The 19,517-nt window shown below is 55.7% G+C and overlaps 6 protein-coding genes across 6 annotated transcripts in view; 3 read left to right on the top strand and 3 right to left on the bottom strand.

The window, feature by feature from the left end:
• Positions 1-2,151, bottom strand: part of M409DRAFT_54094 (uncharacterized protein) — a gene marked incomplete at both ends in the record, with an annotated part of 2,635 nt that extends 484 nt beyond the window's left edge. Inside the window, 3 exons of the mRNA XM_033812587.1 lie at positions 94-632; positions 683-1,998; positions 2,049-2,151. Of these exons, the coding sequence (XP_033668384.1) occupies positions 94-632; positions 683-1,998; positions 2,049-2,151 (1,958 nt within the window). The remainder of the gene's footprint in view (positions 1-93; positions 633-682; positions 1,999-2,048) is intronic.
• A 2,280-nt stretch (positions 2,152-4,431) lies between these two features.
• On the bottom strand, positions 4,432-5,130 carry M409DRAFT_54095 (uncharacterized protein; the record flags this gene model as incomplete). The annotated part of the gene is made up of 1 exon (XM_033812588.1): positions 4,432-5,130. The coding sequence occupies one exon, from the start codon at positions 5,128-5,130 to the stop codon at positions 4,432-4,434; it is 699 nt and encodes a 232-aa protein (XP_033668385.1).
• Positions 5,131-6,093: 963 nt separating this feature from the next.
• On the top strand, positions 6,094-7,928 carry M409DRAFT_54096 (uncharacterized protein; the record flags this gene model as incomplete). Its single annotated transcript, XM_033812589.1, has 4 exons — positions 6,094-6,226; positions 6,592-6,909; positions 6,954-7,369; positions 7,419-7,928. 4 exons carry the CDS (start codon positions 6,094-6,096, stop codon positions 7,926-7,928), a joined length of 1,377 nt encoding a protein of 458 aa, XP_033668386.1.
• Positions 7,929-8,671: 743 nt separating this feature from the next.
• On the top strand, positions 8,672-10,594 carry M409DRAFT_22306 (uncharacterized protein; the record flags this gene model as incomplete). The annotated part of the gene is made up of 3 exons (XM_033806277.1): positions 8,672-8,744; positions 8,806-10,290; positions 10,344-10,594. The coding sequence occupies 3 exons, from the start codon at positions 8,672-8,674 to the stop codon at positions 10,592-10,594; spliced, it is 1,809 nt and encodes a 602-aa protein (XP_033668387.1).
• Positions 10,595-13,470: 2,876 nt separating this feature from the next.
• Positions 13,471-16,726, bottom strand: M409DRAFT_22307 (uncharacterized protein; the record flags this gene model as incomplete). The annotated part of the gene is made up of 3 exons (XM_033806278.1): positions 13,471-13,758; positions 14,732-14,960; positions 16,035-16,726. The coding sequence occupies 3 exons, from the start codon at positions 16,724-16,726 to the stop codon at positions 13,471-13,473; spliced, it is 1,209 nt and encodes a 402-aa protein (XP_033668388.1).
• A 1,516-nt stretch (positions 16,727-18,242) lies between these two features.
• M409DRAFT_54099 (uncharacterized protein) lies at positions 18,243-18,917 on the top strand (the record flags this gene model as incomplete). The annotated part of the gene is made up of 1 exon (XM_033812590.1): positions 18,243-18,917. One exon carries the CDS (start codon positions 18,243-18,245, stop codon positions 18,915-18,917), a length of 675 nt encoding a protein of 224 aa, XP_033668389.1.
• Between the last annotated feature and the right edge of the window lie 600 nt (positions 18,918-19,517).

The raw sequence follows: 19,517 nt of genomic DNA on the forward strand, positions 1-19,517 counted from the left end.
TCTCATCCTCCGCTTATCCCTTGAGCGTCACCACCGTGTTATGCACCTTCTCTTCGCCATCATTCTCTTCCACCTTCTTCAAACCCCTCCTACTCCTTAACAGGCAACCCTCCAGTGAGTGCCCCAGTCGGCAGCGTCGGCAGAGATCCAACCGGCAACTTCGCCAAAAGATTCTGCACAACACTCGTATCCACCCCGGGCACAAGATTCTGCAGCCCGGTAGCGCCCAAATTCCCCAACACCAAAAAACTCGCCACGGCGGGCAAATTATCCGCCACGGGCGCCGCCGCACTCACCGCCTTGACCAACTGCGTCGGATCCTGGAGCAGACTCCCCAACGCGTTGGAGGAGAGGACGTCGGAGCCGCCGAGGATGTAGGTTGCGAGGGCGAGGTCTTTGGGGTTGATGAACTGGACGGCGGTTTGCAGGGCGGCGATGTTGGTGAGGGGCACGAGTTGGGTGAAGGGGTCGACGTTGTAGAGGCCGAAGGTGTTGAGGGTGGAGATGGCGTTGCGGACGAGGGAGGAGAGGAGGGGGAGGCTGGAGAGGAGGTCGGTGAGGGGGAGGGTGGCGGCGGATTTGACGCCGCCGGTTAGGGAGGAGAGCGGGGCGAGGAGGGGGATGTTTTTCGTCTGGGAGGGTGTTAGCTTAGGTGTGGTGGGGGACTGGGAGGTGGGCTTACGGTTGAGAGAACGATCGATGGGATGCCGGCTGGGCTGGTGAGGATTCCGCCGAGTGGTGTACCGGCGAGAACGGCGCTGAGACCAGCGAGACCGCCAGTGCTGCCAAGGAGTGGGTTCAAGAAGGACAGCGGTGTAGCACCACCAGCGATTCCATTAACGACATTGGCGACGTTGCCGACAAGCTGGTTGTTGGCAGTCAGTCCGCCAACGACAGCACCAAGACCAGCGCCGCTCGTCAAGCTGCCTACAGCACCTTGAACACCAGCGAGCGGGCTACCTCCACCGAGGAGGTCGCCAAGGCCACCGGGCAGCTGTCTCTTCTCTTTGGCTTCCTCGTCCTTGTCAGACTCCTCAGAATCTTCCTCCATCATGCGGCCTGGCAGGGTGACGTTTGGCACACTGCCAACAGCGGGCAGGATGCTAGGTGTAGCAGGCAGACCGGTTGGCACGACGCCAGCTGCGACACCAGTAACGCCTGCGACGGCACCGGTGATTTGAGCAGTTGGGAGGTTCTGGAGAGCGCTCAAGACGCTCGATGGGAGAGCAGCGGCTGGAGTTGGGAGCGCACCGCCAGCGACGGAAGCCACTTGCGCGAGAGCAGAGGCCACAGCACTGATGACCTTGGCAAGAGCGTCAGAAGTGACGCTCTCCAAGATGCTATTGACTTCTGGTGCGGCGGTGAGCTCAGGAAGGCCGCCTGGCAGAATACCAGTTGGAACTTCTGGCAGAGTCGGAAGTCCAGACGTTGGAATCGCGGCCAGAGCGCTCTGAATGGCACCCGTAGCTGCGGCGTTGGCTGGCAAGCCGGACAAGGTGGAGATGATGTCCGTGTTGGCCAGCGGGACGAGGGTCTTGATGTCGACGGGCAGGATGGAGCCAGTGGGGAACGAGGTCTGCAGGAGAGCAGGGAGGGTGAGGGACGGTGCTTCGACTGGGAGGTGTGGGAGGCCAGCAGCTGAGAGACCGCTGACGGGGAGCGATGGGAGGCCATTGGTTGGAAGCGCCGGGAGAGCACTTGGTGGCAGAGCAGGGAGACCTCCGCCGACAGCTGGGAGTCCGCTAGTTGGTAGAGCGGGCAATCCTCCACCAACCGATGGAACGAGACCGGCTGGGTTTGGAAGCCCACCAGCAGCAACACTTGGGAGTGCAACGCTTGGGAGAGCAGGCACGCCAGCACTACCGCCGCCAACGACAGGAACTGGCACAGCGACCTGCGTAGCAGACGTGGTGATTGGGAGAGTGGGGAGCGTGATGCTCGGGATGCGAGAGGTGGGCACAGCCGCACCGCCAACTGGCAGACCAAGACCGGCGCCGACTAGATCTCATGTCAGCATATATCCACATTTATATTGTGATATTGCGTACGACCAGCACCAGCGCCAACCGCGCCGCCGAGGTTGAGCCCACCTTGTGGTGCTGCATGGACGAGCCCAGCGAGGGCGACCATGGGAAGGATCATGTCCGCCATGATGATATCGAATGAGTGACAAGTTGTCGTAATGAATGGACGAATGTCGAATGAGTGGATGCAATGTCTGCACCAGCGATCAAAGTCGATGCCTGCCTCTCAATCCCCCATCCACGCAGCCAGCGCTGGCATATGTATAGTCGATCATGACGGTGAGAAGCTCCCCCAGCATTCTTCACACCATACCCGGCAACACGGCGCCATCAACATCCTGTAACCCGAGCATGAACATGTGCTCTGGTGTCAAAGAGGTGCTCGATCCCCAGAATGATGCAAGTGGCGCATTCGGCAGGTCAGAGCACCGGCGTGGTGGTTCGGGAGGTATTGCGGAGTGCCGCCCTTGCACCGGGAGATGAAGGTTCACATTCTTCGGCATGCCGATCGTCAGAGCGGTATACAAAGATGGCTGAAGATGCGGCCACGTTGGGTGTGTGCGTGCTGCTGGTTGATCTTGGCCGTTCGTATTCTCTGATGTCGTGATAAATTTGCTGGTTTGGCGTGCTGGGTGGGAGAAGGTTTTACATGAGAGAACTCGTGCCTTGCGTGCCAGGCCGTACTGCTGCATTCTTCGCCGTAGCAGTGGTTGAGAAATGGGTTCGGTTGGCTGGGAAGATGAACTCGCATTGACCGCAATGGACTCGAGCTGGCGCCGTTCTCTTAGCTTGGACCGACTTCACCAAGGCCGTACTTGAACTGTTTTCTGCACAAAGGGAAGCGTGAGCGATGGTTGATGATCATGGACGTCGAGTGAAAGAGTGAGTTGACAAGACACGGCTTTTTTCCCATCCTTGTTTCCGCCATGCCCAGAGAATGAAGTCTCCATTCGATTGACGGGATCGAGCTGCTGACCTGCCAAACCCCGAGGAGAGTCAACGAAGCAGCCAGCGACACCCACGGGATACGGTTTCGGATCAGTCTGAACATGCACGACCGAGAAACTTGACACGTCGATGAAGCGAGTCAACACCGCACCTTGGTTCCAATACCTCAGCCCAGATCCAGCTCCAACGGCTACTCATTTGCGCCATCCGAGGGCATGTGGGAGTTGTTCTTCCCAGGTCCTAGGAGTATCGAAGAGGTATCGTGAAGACGATTTGCAGCCCCCAGATATGTCCCAAAGCTCATACCAAAGCATGTGGCTCTATCAAACCACACTCCGCCGGTATCGAGCTCAGGACAACAAGAGTTGCCACCCAGAAGTCCCACGACGAGTATTAGTGATGCAAGGCCCACTTTCATACAGCAGTCTGAACAACTGAAGCAGATCGGTCAAGCCCGTTCTGTCAGCATCTTCGTGAGACTGCGGTGCCCCTTCTCCTTGGAAAATTGTTGCGGCTTCGTTGGCTTTGGTTTGTTTTCGAGATATCTCAATCCGTGGCCGATGACCAGCTCCCATCAGACCAGAAAAGAACCGCGGTCGACCGAGATCCGCCCAGGACAGAGGTCCTGGAGAGGGAAGCTTCATTTTCACGACAGGACCCGTCACCATCGAGGAGCCGTACATCGAGCGTACTCCGGATCATCCAACTTTCTCAGAGCCTGGAAGGTAAATCCCATAACCAACCGAGTCGAAAAGTCCGACGCACCAGGGGAAAAAAATACTCGAATCGAGTCCACGAGATAGACCTTTGGAACTTACACACCGTTCAGCAGGATATGATTCTTTCAGTGAAGCGTTCTAGAGACCTCGCTCGCTGCTCTGGATCGAGAGCATGTATCCGTCCCAGATCTACCGGTACTGATATCGGCTTTTTCAGTAGGTAGAAGTTCCAGAGAGCACACCCCGACCCGTGACCATCGATAAACCGTACGTCGAGTCCCGCGTACTCCCCAGCAAAGCTGGTCGCTAACCGTAGAGACCCGAAAGAGTGACTATCAGCACCGATTCGCCGTCGAAGATGAGAAGACCGTTAACCATACCGTCGTCATTCGCTGATCGGGGCCGCAATCCAACTGACGCTGTGAAGCGAGATGCAAAAGATTGCCATCGTACATCGAGCGTACTCCCGAGCAAAGCTTGTCGACTGCTACGAGACCCTCGAAGAGGTATCACCAGCATCGATTCGCAGTCCAAGATCAGGAGACCGTCAAACACACCACCAGCCTGCACCGACCAGTCTCCCAGTCCAACTGACGCCGTGAAGCGAGAAGAGAAGAACCACTCGGTGATGGTGCTCTTATTCATTCAATAAGCTCACGTCATGAGCGGGTATACTCTTTTCAGCAAGCAATCCTCAGCATCAGCACTCCCCATATCTCAATCCCCTCTCGACTCCACCATCACTTCCCCCCAAACGCCCTATCCCTCTCCAGAGTCCCCTCGATAAACCCGCGCAGAGCCTTCCACCTCTCACTCTGTCCGCCACTGCCACTTCCAACCTTCTCACCGTCTCCTCCCTTCTTCTCCCCCTCCCCTCCTCCGCCCATCAACCCCGCCAAATTCCTCCCGAACCTCTCCCTCTCCCCCTTCTCCATGACATCCCTCCTCTTCATAGCCCCAGGCTTATGTTTCAGACTCTTCATTTCCATCTTCCCGTCCCTCGCCCTCCTCGACCTCTTCTTCTTCTGCAATCCCTCGACAACCATCTCGTCTTCACTTATCCCCTCCCACTCTCCATTCTCATCACTATCAAGCTCAGGCAAAGCATCACCCAGATCAGCGACGCCTGTCACGAGTTTCCTCCCCGGCCGTCGTCTCTTCTTTCCCGCATTCTCATTCTTCTGCACCCCTCCCTCCCGCACGCGATTCAGTAAAGTATTATGCCTCACGATCCTCTTATCCTTCTTGTTCAACTTCAAGCCCACCCCAAACCCAAACTCATCACTTTCCACCTCGGCCTCGACGTCGGTGGTGGTGGGGTCTTCGGGCGCGGGTGCGAGGTCTGACGGTGAGGGAGGGGCGTATTTCCCGCGTTGGGAGTTGTTGCGTGCGGTTACGCGGGCGCGGGTTGTGCGGCGGTGTGGTTTGATGGGGGCCATTCTGGTGGTTGTTGGGTGGTGTGTGGTTTGGGGATTTCGGTTTGGCGGTTGGTGGAAGAATTTCTGGAGGTGAGGTTTGGAAAGCGGGGCTGGTTCCGTGGTTGGGGTTAGTGCCTGAGGCAGAAGTATGGTTAGTTGACGCTTTGCCTATGTGCAAGAGGAGAGCTTCTCGGGGGGTTGAGAAAGGGAAGGGATGGATTGAATGGATATGGCATGCTCAATGCATCTTGTACACTTGTGTTTTATCAAAGGGTTAATTCAAACTTCGGCGGATCAATGATCATGGCAGAGATCGAAGTTGCATTGAATTCGCTACTTACTACGGGCATTGGATCGAGAAGACTTACTGTTTGGTATCTGCTGGGGTCTGAAGCTGCGTAGAAGGAAGTCGCAGAACCCTCTGATCGAAGCAGGCTGCTGATGTCTTACAATCGAAGCTGGAGCCGCTTGGACTGATTTGCAGAGTACTGTTTTTGCCGAAAAGGGTGGCGGCAGGACGGTCCGCAGTGATTGTTGGAATGTTTGGGAACCGTGTAGACGAAGGTAGCGAGAGCCTATGCATCAAACAGCCTCAGCACTTCGACCCGACAAGCTGGAGCTGCTGGGTTTGGATTTCCTGACTGCTGCGAATTCGAGAGAGGTGGCGAGAGGGCCTTGTACGGTGGTGATTGGAGGTGCGTCAAGTCGGTCCAGGTGGACAGCGTATGCATCAAGCAGGATATCAGCACTTGAACAGAAAAGCTCAATCTGCTGCGCTTGGATTTGCTGATTCCTGGGAATTCGAAGCTGGCGAGAGAGGCTTGTACAGTGATGCTTGGAAGTGCCTCAAAACAGTTCAGATGGAGAGCCTATGCATCATGGTGAAGATTAGCGCGTCAACAGAAAAGCTGAGCCTGCTGAGCTGGATTACCCGTCTTGCCAATTGCAGGGTAGTGAGAGGACCATCCAGGGCGATGTCTGAAAATGCCTCAAAACAGTGTAGGTAGAGGTAGCGAGGGCCTACGCACCAAGCAGTATCTCCACAGTTCGCCAGACAAGTTGAACCTGCTGCGGCTGGATTTGCTGAGTCTTGTGAATACCAAGAACGTGGAAGGAGGTTGGTATAAGGTGATCCCTGGGAATGCCTGACCGTAGCGAGGACTGAGGCGTCAAACACTTATACATGAAGCAAAATCTGAGCGCTTCGCCACAGAAGCTGAACTTGCTGAATCGTCGCCGAATTTGAAGGCTGTGGCCTGAGGATGGTGTCGTGTGGCAATATGTCCAGTTCAGTATCCATCCACAGCCCGTTCCATCCCGTGACAAGGCCCTGACCAAAACGTGGCAACCGTTTCGGCGGATGTGTCAAAGCCAAGCACCAGCCGCCCAACCGCCCTCGAAACTCTCGCATCGCCCAGCAACAAGTCAGCCTGCACAGCCAGGAACAAACCTCCCAACTGCAGGCGATATTACCGCAAACAGCAAGAATCTCGGATCCCCTCGGCCAGTCCAGAAACACCAACGACAGAGCACGCGAGTCCACCAGCAACCGACTTGGCCGTGATGAAATTGTCGCAGAAGATTTTTCTCATTCGAAGTTGTTGCAGAAGGATCGAATCGCCGAGTCGACAGGACAACCAAGTTGCACGCACGTGGGTGCGTGGATGTATATCATCGTTGGGCGACTGCGGGATTTGATGGAGTTTGATCGACTTGGCGCTGACCGGGGTGGATTTCTGGGCAGGTGGGCTTGTCCAGGGCAAGGCTTCGGCGGTACCGATGGGGAGGATCGTGGACGTGGTCGGTGCGGTATCGAGTTGTAGTGTCTTACTCTATGAATGCAGGTCGTGGAGTGGTGTTGGCAAGACGAGTGGAAGAGACGGCGAGATGGTCTCTGCCGAGCATGTACGAGGACGGCCTCGACGAGATCGACACTCAACGATCAGCAGTCGAAGCAGTTGAAGCAGGCGAAGCGATACCAATTCCATGGCATGCAGTTGGGTGGATAGCCGTGGCGATTCGTCGTTGGTCGAGCGTCGGTCGTGCCAACATTGCCGGATCAAGCTCTCTCGTCGAAGTTTGCCATCCGCAGACAAGATTTTCAAGACAACGGATGCTCGCATGTACAGCTACAACAGCTCTGGTCTTGGTGGTGTCGCACGACCTATCTCCCGATGGGCGTGGGCGTGGGTGGTCTCGTGTGACCGAGGCGGGTTGCCAGAACGCCGCATTTGGCTTTCTGCGCCTCGAATCCAGTCCCGTCTGGCACAGAGCAATTCCAATACCAAGCCCATAGTTCGGTCGTATAGTGCTCGATCGCCCGTTTCCAGAAGGAGCCTCCCCACCAGCCAGTATCGAGCGAATATCAGTCGCTTCCTGCTGCTAACAGGCGACACAGCGCATGCGAGAGGTGGCACGTCGCATCGCAGGAAGCGATACTGCAACCACATCCCTCACACAACCGCCTCGAACCGGCCGTCCTTCAGCCCGCCAAGTCGTTTGTTTGCGCGAGAATGGTAGAAAAATGGATCGACCTTCTCGAAGCGACGGTTCGCAGCCGGCCTGACACGAGGAGGGGAGGGATCATGTCTGGGCATTCCGCATCTCGCCATAGCCGTGTCTGCGCCGAGCGCTGCACGATTGATCCATTTCGCAGTGGGAAGCCAGTGTACAGCGCCGTCTGGGCGGAGTCGTGTTCGTTCGTTGGGTGCAAGATGACAGTCTGGGCGCGGCCGGCGTGGTGCTCTCGAGCAAAGCTTCCTGCATGCAGAAAGTCGTCCGTCGTGAGAGCTGAGAGGGAAGGTGCGAGGGAGAGGTGAAGTCGCACACGTGGGACACGCCCGGCTTTTGATTGGCAGATGAAGGGGAGCTGTCGGTGCCAAGCGCCAAGTCCGCCGCGCTCGCTACAGTCCGCCAAGGGCCAAGGGAAACTGCTTCCACGCCGCCCCAAGACTCTGAGAAGGAAAGAGCCAGGCACGGGTGGCAGGCGAAGAGGCGAAGATTCATGGCACCTTTGCTTGTTGGTGATGTGAAGAAGGAGGAGGAAAGTGGTATTGATTCAATATTGATGGGGATATTGATGGAGAAAGCGAATTGTTATCAACACCGCCGCCATCAATTTCTCCGCCCATCGACGACGACGACGACGACGAGGATGATGTTCCACCGGAGTGGTAGTCTTCAACCGTCAAACCCCCCGCGCTGACGCCCACGCCGCAGCAAATGCATAGGGCCCCGACTAGTGAATGCTCCGGGCGGATGCTGTGGAGCCTCGAGCCTGGACCATGCGACTTCTGCCATGCCCAGACACGCCATCCGCACATGGGGCACTTCGCCTCGCCCACCACTATCCAATGGCCGATCAGATGTAAAGGTCTGCTCTGATATAAGAAGTCCTGCGATTCTCTCCTCGACGTTCGACAGGGCAGCAACCACCACCACCACCACCACCACCCCCCCCCCCCCGACACGGCACCACAGCACAGCACCTGCCGCTGGTAGTACGAGCAAGAGTTGATCTCGACATCCTCTCCCCACTACTACACCAGACACCACCGCCGCCATGGTTCTCTCCGAGTATACCTATGTCTTCGTCATCGGCACCTTTTTTGCTATGCTCGATGCATACAACAATGGTATGAACAACCATATCCCCGTGATATTGATTAGACATTGATTAGATACTAACTTTCCCAGGTGCCAACGATGTCGCCAACGCCTGGGCCACCTCCGTCTCCTCGCGCTCCATCTCCTACCGTTGGGCCATGGTCCTCGCCACCGTCTTCGAAATGCTCGGCGCCATCACCGTCGGAGCCCGTACCGCCGACACCATCAAGAACAAGATCATTCCTCCGGATGCCTTCCAGGACAACGCTGGCGTGCAGATGCTCGGCTTCACCTGTGCGCTCGCCGGTGCCTCCCTCTGGGTCATGTGGTGCACCAAGCACTCCGCCCACGTCTCCTCCACCTACTCGCTGATCTCCTCCGTCGCCGGTGTCGGTGTCGCCGTCGCGGGTGCGGGCCAGGTCGAATGGGGATGGAACGGCGGCAAGGGTCTCGGCGCCATCTTTGCGGGTCTCGGCATGGCTCCTGCCATCTCCGCAGGCTTCGGCGCCACCATCTTCATGCTCATCAAGCTGGTCGTGCACATCCGCAAGAACCCCGTCAAGTGGTCCGTCTTCACCAGCCCCTTCTTCTTCCTCATCGCCGGCACCGTCTGCACCCTATCCATCGTCTACAAGGGCTCCCCCAACCTCAAGCTCAACGACCGCCCATCCTGGTTCATCGCCTCCGTCACCATGGGTACCGGTGTCGGCCTCGCCGTCCTCGCCGCCCTCTTCTTCGTCCCATACGTCTACCGCGCCGTCATCCTCAAGGACCCCGAAATCCGCTGGTACCACGTCGTCTACGGACCTCTCCTCTTCACCCGCCCAGTGCCTGAGAACACCGATGGCGTCGCCCGCATCCGCAACTACGCCGTCGTCCAGCACGACAAGGACGATGAAGATGAGATCACCTCCGCCGAGACTGCCGTCAACTCCAACGAGTTCACTGGTGATGAGAAGCGCATGGCTCAGGTCGACCTCAGCCAGGTCGAAGCCTCCCAAGTGCAAGCCACCTACAAGGAACTCCAACGTCAAGGCCGCGAAAAGTTCCACGCCAAGCTCCGCAAGGGCAAGGGTCCTCTCGCCTGGGCCATGCGCTACCTCCACGAGAACCCCCTCGGCGCCGGCGAGATCTACGAATTCAAGAACATGAAGATCGCCCTCATGCGCATCCCCGCCATGGTCACTGTCGCCCTCCTCTACGGCGCCCACTACGACATCCACTCCGCCCAGTCCGGTATCGAGGGCACTCCCGAAGGTGTCCGCATGGCTCGCGTCTATGGCCACGCCGAGAAGTACAGCAACGAGGTTGAGCACTCCTACTCCTTCGTCCAGGTCATCACCGCCTGCACCGCCTCCTTCGCCCACGGCGCCAACGACATCGGAAACGCCGTCGGTCCTTGGGCGGTCATCTACACCGCCTGGAAGACTGGTGAAGCCGCCGGCTCCAAGGCTCCCGTCCCCATCTGGCAACTCGCGGTCCTGTCCGCCGTCATCTCGCTCGGTCTCATCACCTACGGCTACAACATCATGAAGGTCATGGGCAACAAGATCACCTACCACTCTCCATCCAGAGGTAAGCCCAGTCATCCCCCCAACAAATCCCACCCACATACTAACGATTCTCAGGCTGCTCAATGGAAATGGGCGCCGCCATCACCGTGCTCCTCTTCTCCCAATTCTCCCTCCCCGTCTCCACCTCCATGTGCATCACCGGCGCCACCGTCGGCGTGGGTCTCTGCAACGGCACCTGGAAAGCCGTCAACTTCCAGCGAGTCGGCCTCCTCGTCTTCTCCTGGATCATGACCATCCCCATCGCCGGTACCCTCGGTGGTGTGCTCATGGGCATTGTGCTCAATGCGCCGCACTTTGGTTCGTGAGCGAGTTGGGTGATGAGCGATGATGTTTTTGTTGATGCGATGCGATGCGATGACTTTGCGATTAGGGTGCGATGGGGTGTGGGTGTATAAAATGGGATAGATTGATACCACAGACTTTCTCGTTTTACGCGGAAATGTACAGAACTTCTTCCAACCAAACCCTCCTCCCTCCAAGCTTTCTTTCTCTCCTAAGCGAATCTCGCGACTCGACCTTCTCGTCTTCTCCTAGCTCCTAACGAGTCCTTTATAGTATGCTTACAGGCATAAGCGCACTTTAGTTCGCAAGCGATTTTGGTTCGTAAGCGGGTGGTGATTAAGTTTGTGATGCGATGAGTCTTGATGCGATGCGATGCGATGCGATGGGGTGTGGGTGTATAAAATGGGAAACGGCATGGGATAGATTGATACCACAGACTTTTTACTTTGGTTTTGCAAAATGTACAGACGATTTCTACCACACGCACACCTCTCTCTCCGTGTCTTTCTCTCCCCGCCAGAACCACTCCGCGACGTGCAAGCAGTCTGTCTTTGACACGCTACTAACGAAACAGCAAACAACCTTTTCAGCCCGAGATCGAAGCAATCTTATCCTCAACGAGACAGCTACAACCTCTCTGTGCATCGGAAGGATAATCTGAACTCCACGTTTGTTCGCTAGCAGGGGTTTGAACAAATCGGACGTGTCGAAACGCTGGCAAGCTTAAGTCGGTTATCCGTCCGATGCACAGAGAGGCTGTACCAACTTCTTTAGTCCAGCATCGAGACCTCTCCCTATGTAATCTTCCTCACTTCGATCTAGCATCACTCTGCGACTTACCGAGAATCTCATCTCAAGACCTGCAGTTCGCCGAGCTCGAAACAATTCCGTTACTATACCGACAAGAACTACAAGCATCAGAGTTCCTTGTTTCGACATCAAAACTACTCCCTCAGCAATACGTCCCTCCTCGAGCCAACACTACTCGACGATATCGGAAATCAGAGCGATCTCATAGTTCCACCAACGAACAAAACGAACCGACTTATTCAATTCTTAGTCCAGGTACAGGAGGCCACGATCCAGCGCTGGGCCCTGTTTCTGTTGAAACTCACACACGGGTTGGGAGAATCCCCAACTCGTCCTACAGTCTCATCGAAGAGCAACAGTTTCGAGAGATGGAATTGCAAGCCTCTGCTCCAACGATCACTGACCGCTCTCCGATATCTAGTACATCTCCATCGGGCAACCCAAATTAACAGCCTCCGCCAATCTACCTTCTTCTCGAGTCCATCGCGTCCCTCAACCCTTCTTCTTCTTCTTCTTCTTCTTCTCGCCGCCCTCGCCCTCATCTCCATCCTTGCGCGGGTGCGAAGCGCATCTTGTCTAGTTAAAAGGCTATCTTCACGGCGGTTTTCGAGATGGGGACGGGCGAGAGGACTACCTCGGAGACGAACGTCGTGATACCTTTTGGCCCTGCACGCTCTAGGAGGTAGCGGGCGGGGTGGAGAAGCGTACTATGCAGCGCTGTCATCTCGCAGGAAGGTAAAGGCATTTTTTTCAAGCCTGGATGTCGCGCTCTACTACGCATCTACGCCGGATGCGTGCCAATGCTGTCTTCGCTTTGTTGATCACTCTCTTCACCTTGCACCGAGCTACCTCGCGAGGGCGCAGCAGGAGCTGTTTATAATGAGCGCGAAAGATTGATATATGAGCTCAAGTATTGGTGAACTGCTCGGTAGGAAAACTTACCGTGGTCTTGTGCGGTGGCTTTGGCTGCCTTGGGCGTTATGGCTTCTCGAGAAGTTCAACGAAGGTGTCCTTGAATCGCATCGAAGAAGGGCACGATCAGAGTACTGTGGGAGGAGAGTGCACAGCACTTCTCTCCAGCGCCGAGGTAAGGGAATGCAGACGGAGCGGACGGACGCTACTTGCGAGAGAGTAGCTGCGCTACAACCGCCAGTCTCCGTGGAGTCCTTCCCTTCGGGTGGACTGCCACCATTATGCCATGTCTTGTTGCTCGCCAGACGGAAAGCCGAGTGCGTCGAGAGAAGGTTCGAGTCCACAGACCCTTCCACCCATGTCTCGCACGAGATTGCCCAGAGCTAGGGATATATATAAACTTCCGTCTTCTCTTCTTCCTCCTCGAATGCAACACCTGGGGACGCCGTGAGAGAACGGCATGGCCTGCGGCGGCGGCGGCGTTCGATGCGCTGCTCGCGGGTCAGGTGGGCTTTCGTGGATGAAGAAGTGTTTTGGCGACACGTTCACCTCTCTCATTTTCTGTTTCGTCGTCTTCGAGCGCTCGTTTAGGGCGAGACGCGAGCGTGTTGATCCACTCCCTGGCGAAAGCCGGTAGGAAGCCCAAAGGTACTATACGGTCGAGTGCTTGGTAGCAAACACTATCAAACCTACGGCGTGATGTTATGAGCTTGACGTCGAAATCCTTCTCGAGCTTATAGGCGCTGCGTCGCATCTCATTGGAATTAGCAACCACATGATAACGATACGTGCCTATATGGACACCCAAGTCCTCCCCGCGCATCATTCGGCCTCACCATTCGCAAAAGCGGTGATGTCTCCGCGGCAAAAGTCGCACGTTCTTCCGTGTTCCGCTACTCTGGACGGTGATGAGAGGTCATGTCTGTACTTTGGTGGTTCGAACGTTCCGGTGGTTGAGTAGCTGCGGAGGAAGCTGAGGGGTGTAGACGACGATGCGAGAAGAAGATTCCACAGTCAGGTTATCGGAACGCTTAGTCGGGTGGCGAAGATTTGTTCGTTACTTCGATCGAGCCATTCGACACGTCTGATTGACTGCTTGGAGATGAGATGTGCAGTGGAGTTGTACTCGTGTCCTGAAACCCTAAAGTATGACCCTATCCCTAACCCTTCCACGAGTCTAACGCGAGTGGGCAGGGCCATTGCCCACCAGGCTCGCAGTGAGGATGTTGAAGGCGCCTGCCTGGACACTGTGTGTCTTGGTGGTAATGTTGAGCAGTTTGCGCGCTCGCTCTAGGCCCTCCAGCGTCTCCTTGTCGCCTTGTTCGATCAGTTCTAGCCATCTCTGGAAATGGCTGGAGAGAGAGACGAGAGCGTCGTACACTGCAAAGTCTGCTACGTAGTTCCGGAGCTCAGGGGCCGCAGAGCGCTCGCGCTGGAGTCGACGCTGGCGAGTGATGATGGTCTCCTGCGAAGCTGTCAGCACCTGAACACCTTGCGAAGGCGATGCGGAGACTCTGCGACCATTGATACTCACAAAGGCACGACCGCGCACGCGGTTCGACGGGGCTTAAGTGTGATGGGTGCCATTAAGGCGGCGTTGCTCTTCCAGTGCGAAGGCCATGAAATCCTGAGTGGAGCGCAGGCGATTCGTGCAGAGACCACGGTACTCCTCTCCGGTGCGCGCGGCATGCAACTCCTGGTCGGTCTCCACGTTCAATGAAGTGTCGAAGGGCCTGGTCTTCTTCTCTGAACTGGGGAGAGTCTTGTCTCGTTCTCTCTGACTCTTGTTGCGGACGCAGTGAGCCTCGTGCATCATGCACGAAACACGCCCTGCCCCTCGAGGTATTTGGTCCTCATCAGCAGGGCCTTCATTCCATATGCTCACCTTGCTTTGCGGGTTGCGGGGGTTGTCTCTAACTCTTTCGAGAACAGCCTTTTCGTACGAGCAACGAGCCATTGGCCTTCATCAGAGCGTGTGGAGGCAGCGTGGTGGCGCACAGTCTCTCTGCACTAATAGCAGTGAGCAAGGACGACATGGAGCAAACGCCCAAGGGGGCTTCAAAGTTCAAAGCACTCTTGAGAAGCGTGACCATGAGCTTTAGATGTTCTGTCTCTCCACATCCGCGGTGTAGTGATAGTTCCTCCCATCGTGTCCGACTTTGCCAGCCCGTCCTGGCTCGAAGTCCAGGCGTTCCACACAGTCCGCGCTCTCTCGCTGCGCCACACTAGCTTTGCAGCTTTGTTCGTGATATTCTTGTCAGCCGCGAAGAAGTGGACAGGAGAGAGTCTTTTAATATAGCCTGCGAATGGTCCGTACCTCGACCACAACAGCCAACGACGACGACTCAAACAGCAAAACCTCCTGGTATCCCAATAGCTTGAGGCCAAGCTCGTGACACAGCTCGCCCCCGACGAAGCCATCCTGCTCAAACGTCTACCGCGTAGGACTGCTTCTCAGACATGGTCCCGCCGGCGTCGTTGTCGTCGTGGAGAATGTGGTCACGAGAGACATCCGGATGTTCGATGCCCTGTAGCTCGGTGCTGGGAGCATAGACGGCGGCAGCGGCATCGTCGGAAAAGGCGTGAGTGGTGGGGGTGGATGGCAAGCCGTACTCTTCGGCGGGCTCGATGGTAAGTCGCGTTGGCGTTGGCGTTGGAGTGGCTTCGCTTGATGAGAGGGGGCCGGAGGTCCGCGTTCAGCTACCCATTGCTGCTTTAACTCATTAGCTGTGAACTCTCCTTCGCCTTCGCCACCTGCGTGAGCCCTAACTCTTGCTGCTCATTGCCTTCGAGTAGCATGACCCGTCTCGAGTGGGTCGGTTCAACTGGCGCCAAGAACTAGTAAAACACGGTTTTGGTGTTGATGAACATCGCTGGGGATAATGCTCCCTTCGCTGCTCGTCGCAAGCTTTACATCATTCCCCAAGGCGTGGTCTTCGTCGGGAGGCCGCCTCTATTCTTAGATGGCGTAGATAGCACCTGTGGCGGCGATGAAGTGGACGGGGATCGAAAGGGTGCCTTTGAGACGGCTATTCATGTTGGGAACGAGCGTAGGCCAACATCAGCTCGGCTGTGTCAACGACGATCGATTCCTTCTTTCTCTTTTCGCGCCGGAGGACTGCTGAAGTGATGCTCCACCGCGCTTTTGTGAAGTCACTGTTCGACTCCTGGCTGTTGAAGTAGAAGTCCTCGAGACTGACACACTCGTTCATGTAGCTGTTGGTGATGTCCTCCATCATGCTCATCCGCAGCGGTGGCTAGCTCGAGGCGGCGTAGCAGTCGAGTCCTTTGAGGTGCGGTGTACGGTAGGATGCCATACCACGATTGCACTTGTTCGTCGCCGGCATCTCGTGAATACGACTCTTGTGACAGACACATCGCAACATACCTCACGTGGAGCCTTCAAAAGCCTTCTGAAGGCACCAGCTTTGACTCGTACAGCCGACAACACCGGCACCAGATGCACCCAAGCCAACATCACGAACCAGCTTAGCAGGAGGAGGCGGGCCGTTTGCGCTCAGTTCCAGCTCAAGAGCCGAACAGACTGTTGGTGACCATAGTTACAAGAGTTTCTTGCTTCGATCAGGCGCGATGGTGTATCAATCCAGCGCTATGTCTTGCGCGGGGTGAAGAAAGTCCGATGTAAAGACTCTAGTCATCGTGCTGCCGGTGCTGCTGATGCTATGGCGATGCTGGCGGGTAGACTGGCTTTCCAGATGAAAGTACGGTCAGTCGCCGTACTGCTTGCGCTTCTGACTGAGGGTGTGCTGAGTCGTGTTGGTGGCATGGCATGCCACGCCAATCGAGGGATTGGTTCTGACGTGTGCAAGCCAACGATATAGTCCGTATGAAGATGAAGTGAAGGGCGATCGCAACGTCTCCATAGAAACCGCGTGTGAGATCGACGCCTTTCGTTGACCAGAAGTTGCCAAGTTGTCGTCGCTCTTCTTGTCGCCCTTGTCGTTCTTGTCGTTGTTGGCATTGTCGCCACCAGTCTCGTCCTTGAACTTGTTGATAAGCTCGCCTCTGCGGGTAGTCGTGCTCAACAAGTCTTTCGTGACAGGCAAGCCAGTGAGCTTGATCATGCGCGATCGTTGTCCAGAGCGCCCCGAAGTTCTTCTGATCTCAAATTTTTTGTCGCAAGGTTCGCTAGCTGGAGCGTGGCAAGACCGCATCTCCTCAGCGTGTTGCGAAGTGGCAATCGCGAAGTTGAAGTTATGACGGTCTGCGACGGGCGAGTCCTCACAGATTGGTTTCCTCCTCTTTGGACGTTGTTGCTCTTGCCATTGGTTCCATGGTGGCTGGAGTGGTTGCGTTGTAGTGGACGACAGACCTTGCTGGATGGTTTTCGCGACGCTTTGCTGGAGGTTGAGATTGAGTGTCGTAGGCAAGATGTCGTGTGCTCCGTGATCTCCTTTAACGTCAAAGGCCATTTACTCTGCGTTGCTTCGATGGCACATCTCGGGACGCGGCTGCAGGGGCGAGCGACGATCGGGTACGCGTGACTGCTGTGAGTCCATGCGACGGTGGGGCCTCGCGAGGGACGACGTGATTTCCGAGTCGGTATCGATAGGACCAGCAGACACCGCGCGTTTGATGAAGATGTCTTCCTCCAAGTAGATAAAACGCAATATCGAAGACGTGAGTATGGAAGTGCAACGCGTTGATTCATGTCAATATGCAACAAACGCTGCCGTGGGACGTCAGAATTCATTGCTAAATGCTAACATTGAAGTGCAGAGTAAATCCGCAGAGGCGAGGATCGGCCGAAGCGCGTGTGAAGTGTTATAAGTCAATTGAAGTCTTTGACTTTCAGGTGAGTAGCTGCTAAACTGGCACGGCGGCGGCATTGGCTTAGTGGGTTAGCAACCCACCCTCACCTTTATTTTTGGCAATTTTTGGAGGGATTGGAGGGGCCCGAGTTCGAATTCGGGGGTGACCGTAGTTGCTTTTTGCTTTTTTGATGGGCGTCAGTTTGAATGGTTCGGTGAGGGTTAGCATTTTGCCGTCGAGATGATACTGCCATTCATTTAAATTTGTGAAGTTTTCAAATCGAAAATAATCGATGTTGATCGATTTAGATGATGATGTGTTGTTTGGCCAATTCGTCGTAACTTCCAATCCAAGCCAAGCGCCTGTCCCCTATGCGAGCTTCGACCCTACAACTACCACGCGAGTCAATATCCACTCTCGCTACCTGCTCACCTCCCTCATCACTATTGTTTGCCGAGTATGCACGACCGGCAGGTCGGAAGGCAACGAGAGCATCCACGACGGTACACGCCACTACCCCTGCAAGCGAGTAACTTCTCCCTCTGGCTAATCCACGTTGCACGACAGCAGCTGGCGCGAGCTTCATCTCACACCACCTATCTGGACGCGAAACCGCAAACGAGTCAAATAGCGACTCAACAAATACCAAGAGGAGGACACGAGCAAACTGAATGCGCAAGTCACGCAGCAAGGTGATCTGGGGTCCAAGGATAATGTTGGCGGACGATGTATGGCGACTGCGATGACACGTTGGAGAAGGATCCGCTATCTGGGAAAGAGAACTATAGGTTGCGGTTGCAGATACCTGAATTGATCAAGGAGTACACAGTTGCCCTCCATTTGCGACCGCTGGTACTTCCTGTCGGCGTACGCCATCGAGCCAGGTCAAGACCAAAGTCCATCGCGATCGAGTGCTGCGGGTTGACTAGAGAGACATAGGAGCAGGGATATGAGATACAAGTCATACGAGAAGAATCAGGAAGAATGCCTGTCTGGGCTATGTAGGTGGATTACGAGCTTCCAATGCCAACACTTGCCAAGACATCTCATGATGGGAGTGGTGTGACTAAAAGAAACATATATGTGTCGGTGGGAGCTCTTCAATCTGCGCACTTCTCCAGCAGCACTTCCAGCCAACCTCCCACACAGTAGTAATCCCTCCAAAGTACCACCAAGATGTCGACAATGCTTCAACCACCAGCCCTCAACCTGGGCCTGCTCCAGCCGCTGCCAGAAGTCAGCTGGGAGAAGACACTCAACCGAAACTTCTTGATGGCCAAGAACACCCTCCGCACAGGCGACGCCAGCTTCTTCAAAAACACCCGAGCAACGCTCTTCGCCTCCGGCATCGACTGGCCCGGCGTCGTCAAGCTGCACCTCCCCGCCGATGTGGCCGCCGCGCTAGACACCCCCAAGCTCGAGGACATCCATAAACTCAACAAGGCCTTCATCCTCGACGTCGAAGACCGAGCCAAAACCATCAAACAGAAAATCGAAGCCTCGATCCGGGCCGGCAAGACCGAAGAGGAGCTCGAGGCTGAAATCGACAGTTCCATCGACGAGGGCAAGGAGCAGGTCAATAAGAAATTGGAGGATCTTCGCGGGGAGCTGAAGGTTATCATCAGGAAGATCCCGTCACCGGTGGCCAAGCAGGCTGCGGTTAATGTCTGGCTTGAGAGTTGGGTCACCATTCAAGATGCGGTCGGCAGGATTATGGAGGCGTTTAATGATATTGTGAACGCTGTTGCGAAGTTGGTTAAGCAGGTTTGGGCTGTGGTGCAGAAGGCTTGGAAGACGGTTGAGACGGTTGTGAAGGATGTTGTGGATTGGATTGAAAGTCTCTTTGATTGAGCATTATCGACTCATCAGATTACACAGATCTTGGAAGCTAGGCACGTCAAATCCTTCTCCGTCTGTCGTCCCTTTTCGTCTTGCCCACAAGTGCCGCATGTAGGTGGCGTGCCATGAGAAGAAGAGCACATCTGAGTTTGCTGGGAGGAGTCATTGGTCTGCGAACGGATCCTTGGTCTGGAATACGGGGCTGCGCCAATTCCCGGCTACAGAGAAGCTGTGTTGGTGAGAGGTCAGCCAGTGCCGCAGCCAAAGAAGGTCGTTCCCAATTCCGCTTATCCAAGGTATCGGAGATGTAGTAGTGTCTCGCCGACGATGAGGTTACGAGGATCTGAAGGTCCACAGATCTTGTTCAAGCTGAAGATGCCTCGACAACGAAGTCGAGTTTGTCGGAGTGGTTAAGCGTCCCAACGGCGCCTGCAGCTGAAAGAGAGCTTGCTGACGTCCAGCGGTATCAGTAAGGCGGATTAGGGGCTGGAAATGGGAGATGAGGTTGGTTACGTTCTCCTTGACCCTCTGCGATATCCGCGTTTCCACCTCGGCAGCTTTCATTCGAGAGTCCGCTTTGTGTTGGGATGTCTCGGACAGAAGACCGGTCGT

Source organism: Zasmidium cellare, assembly GCF_010093935.1.
Source record: "Zasmidium cellare ATCC 36951 unplaced genomic scaffold M409scaffold_15, whole genome shotgun sequence".
NCBI lineage: Eukaryota > Fungi > Ascomycota > Dothideomycetes > Mycosphaerellales > Mycosphaerellaceae > Zasmidium > Zasmidium cellare.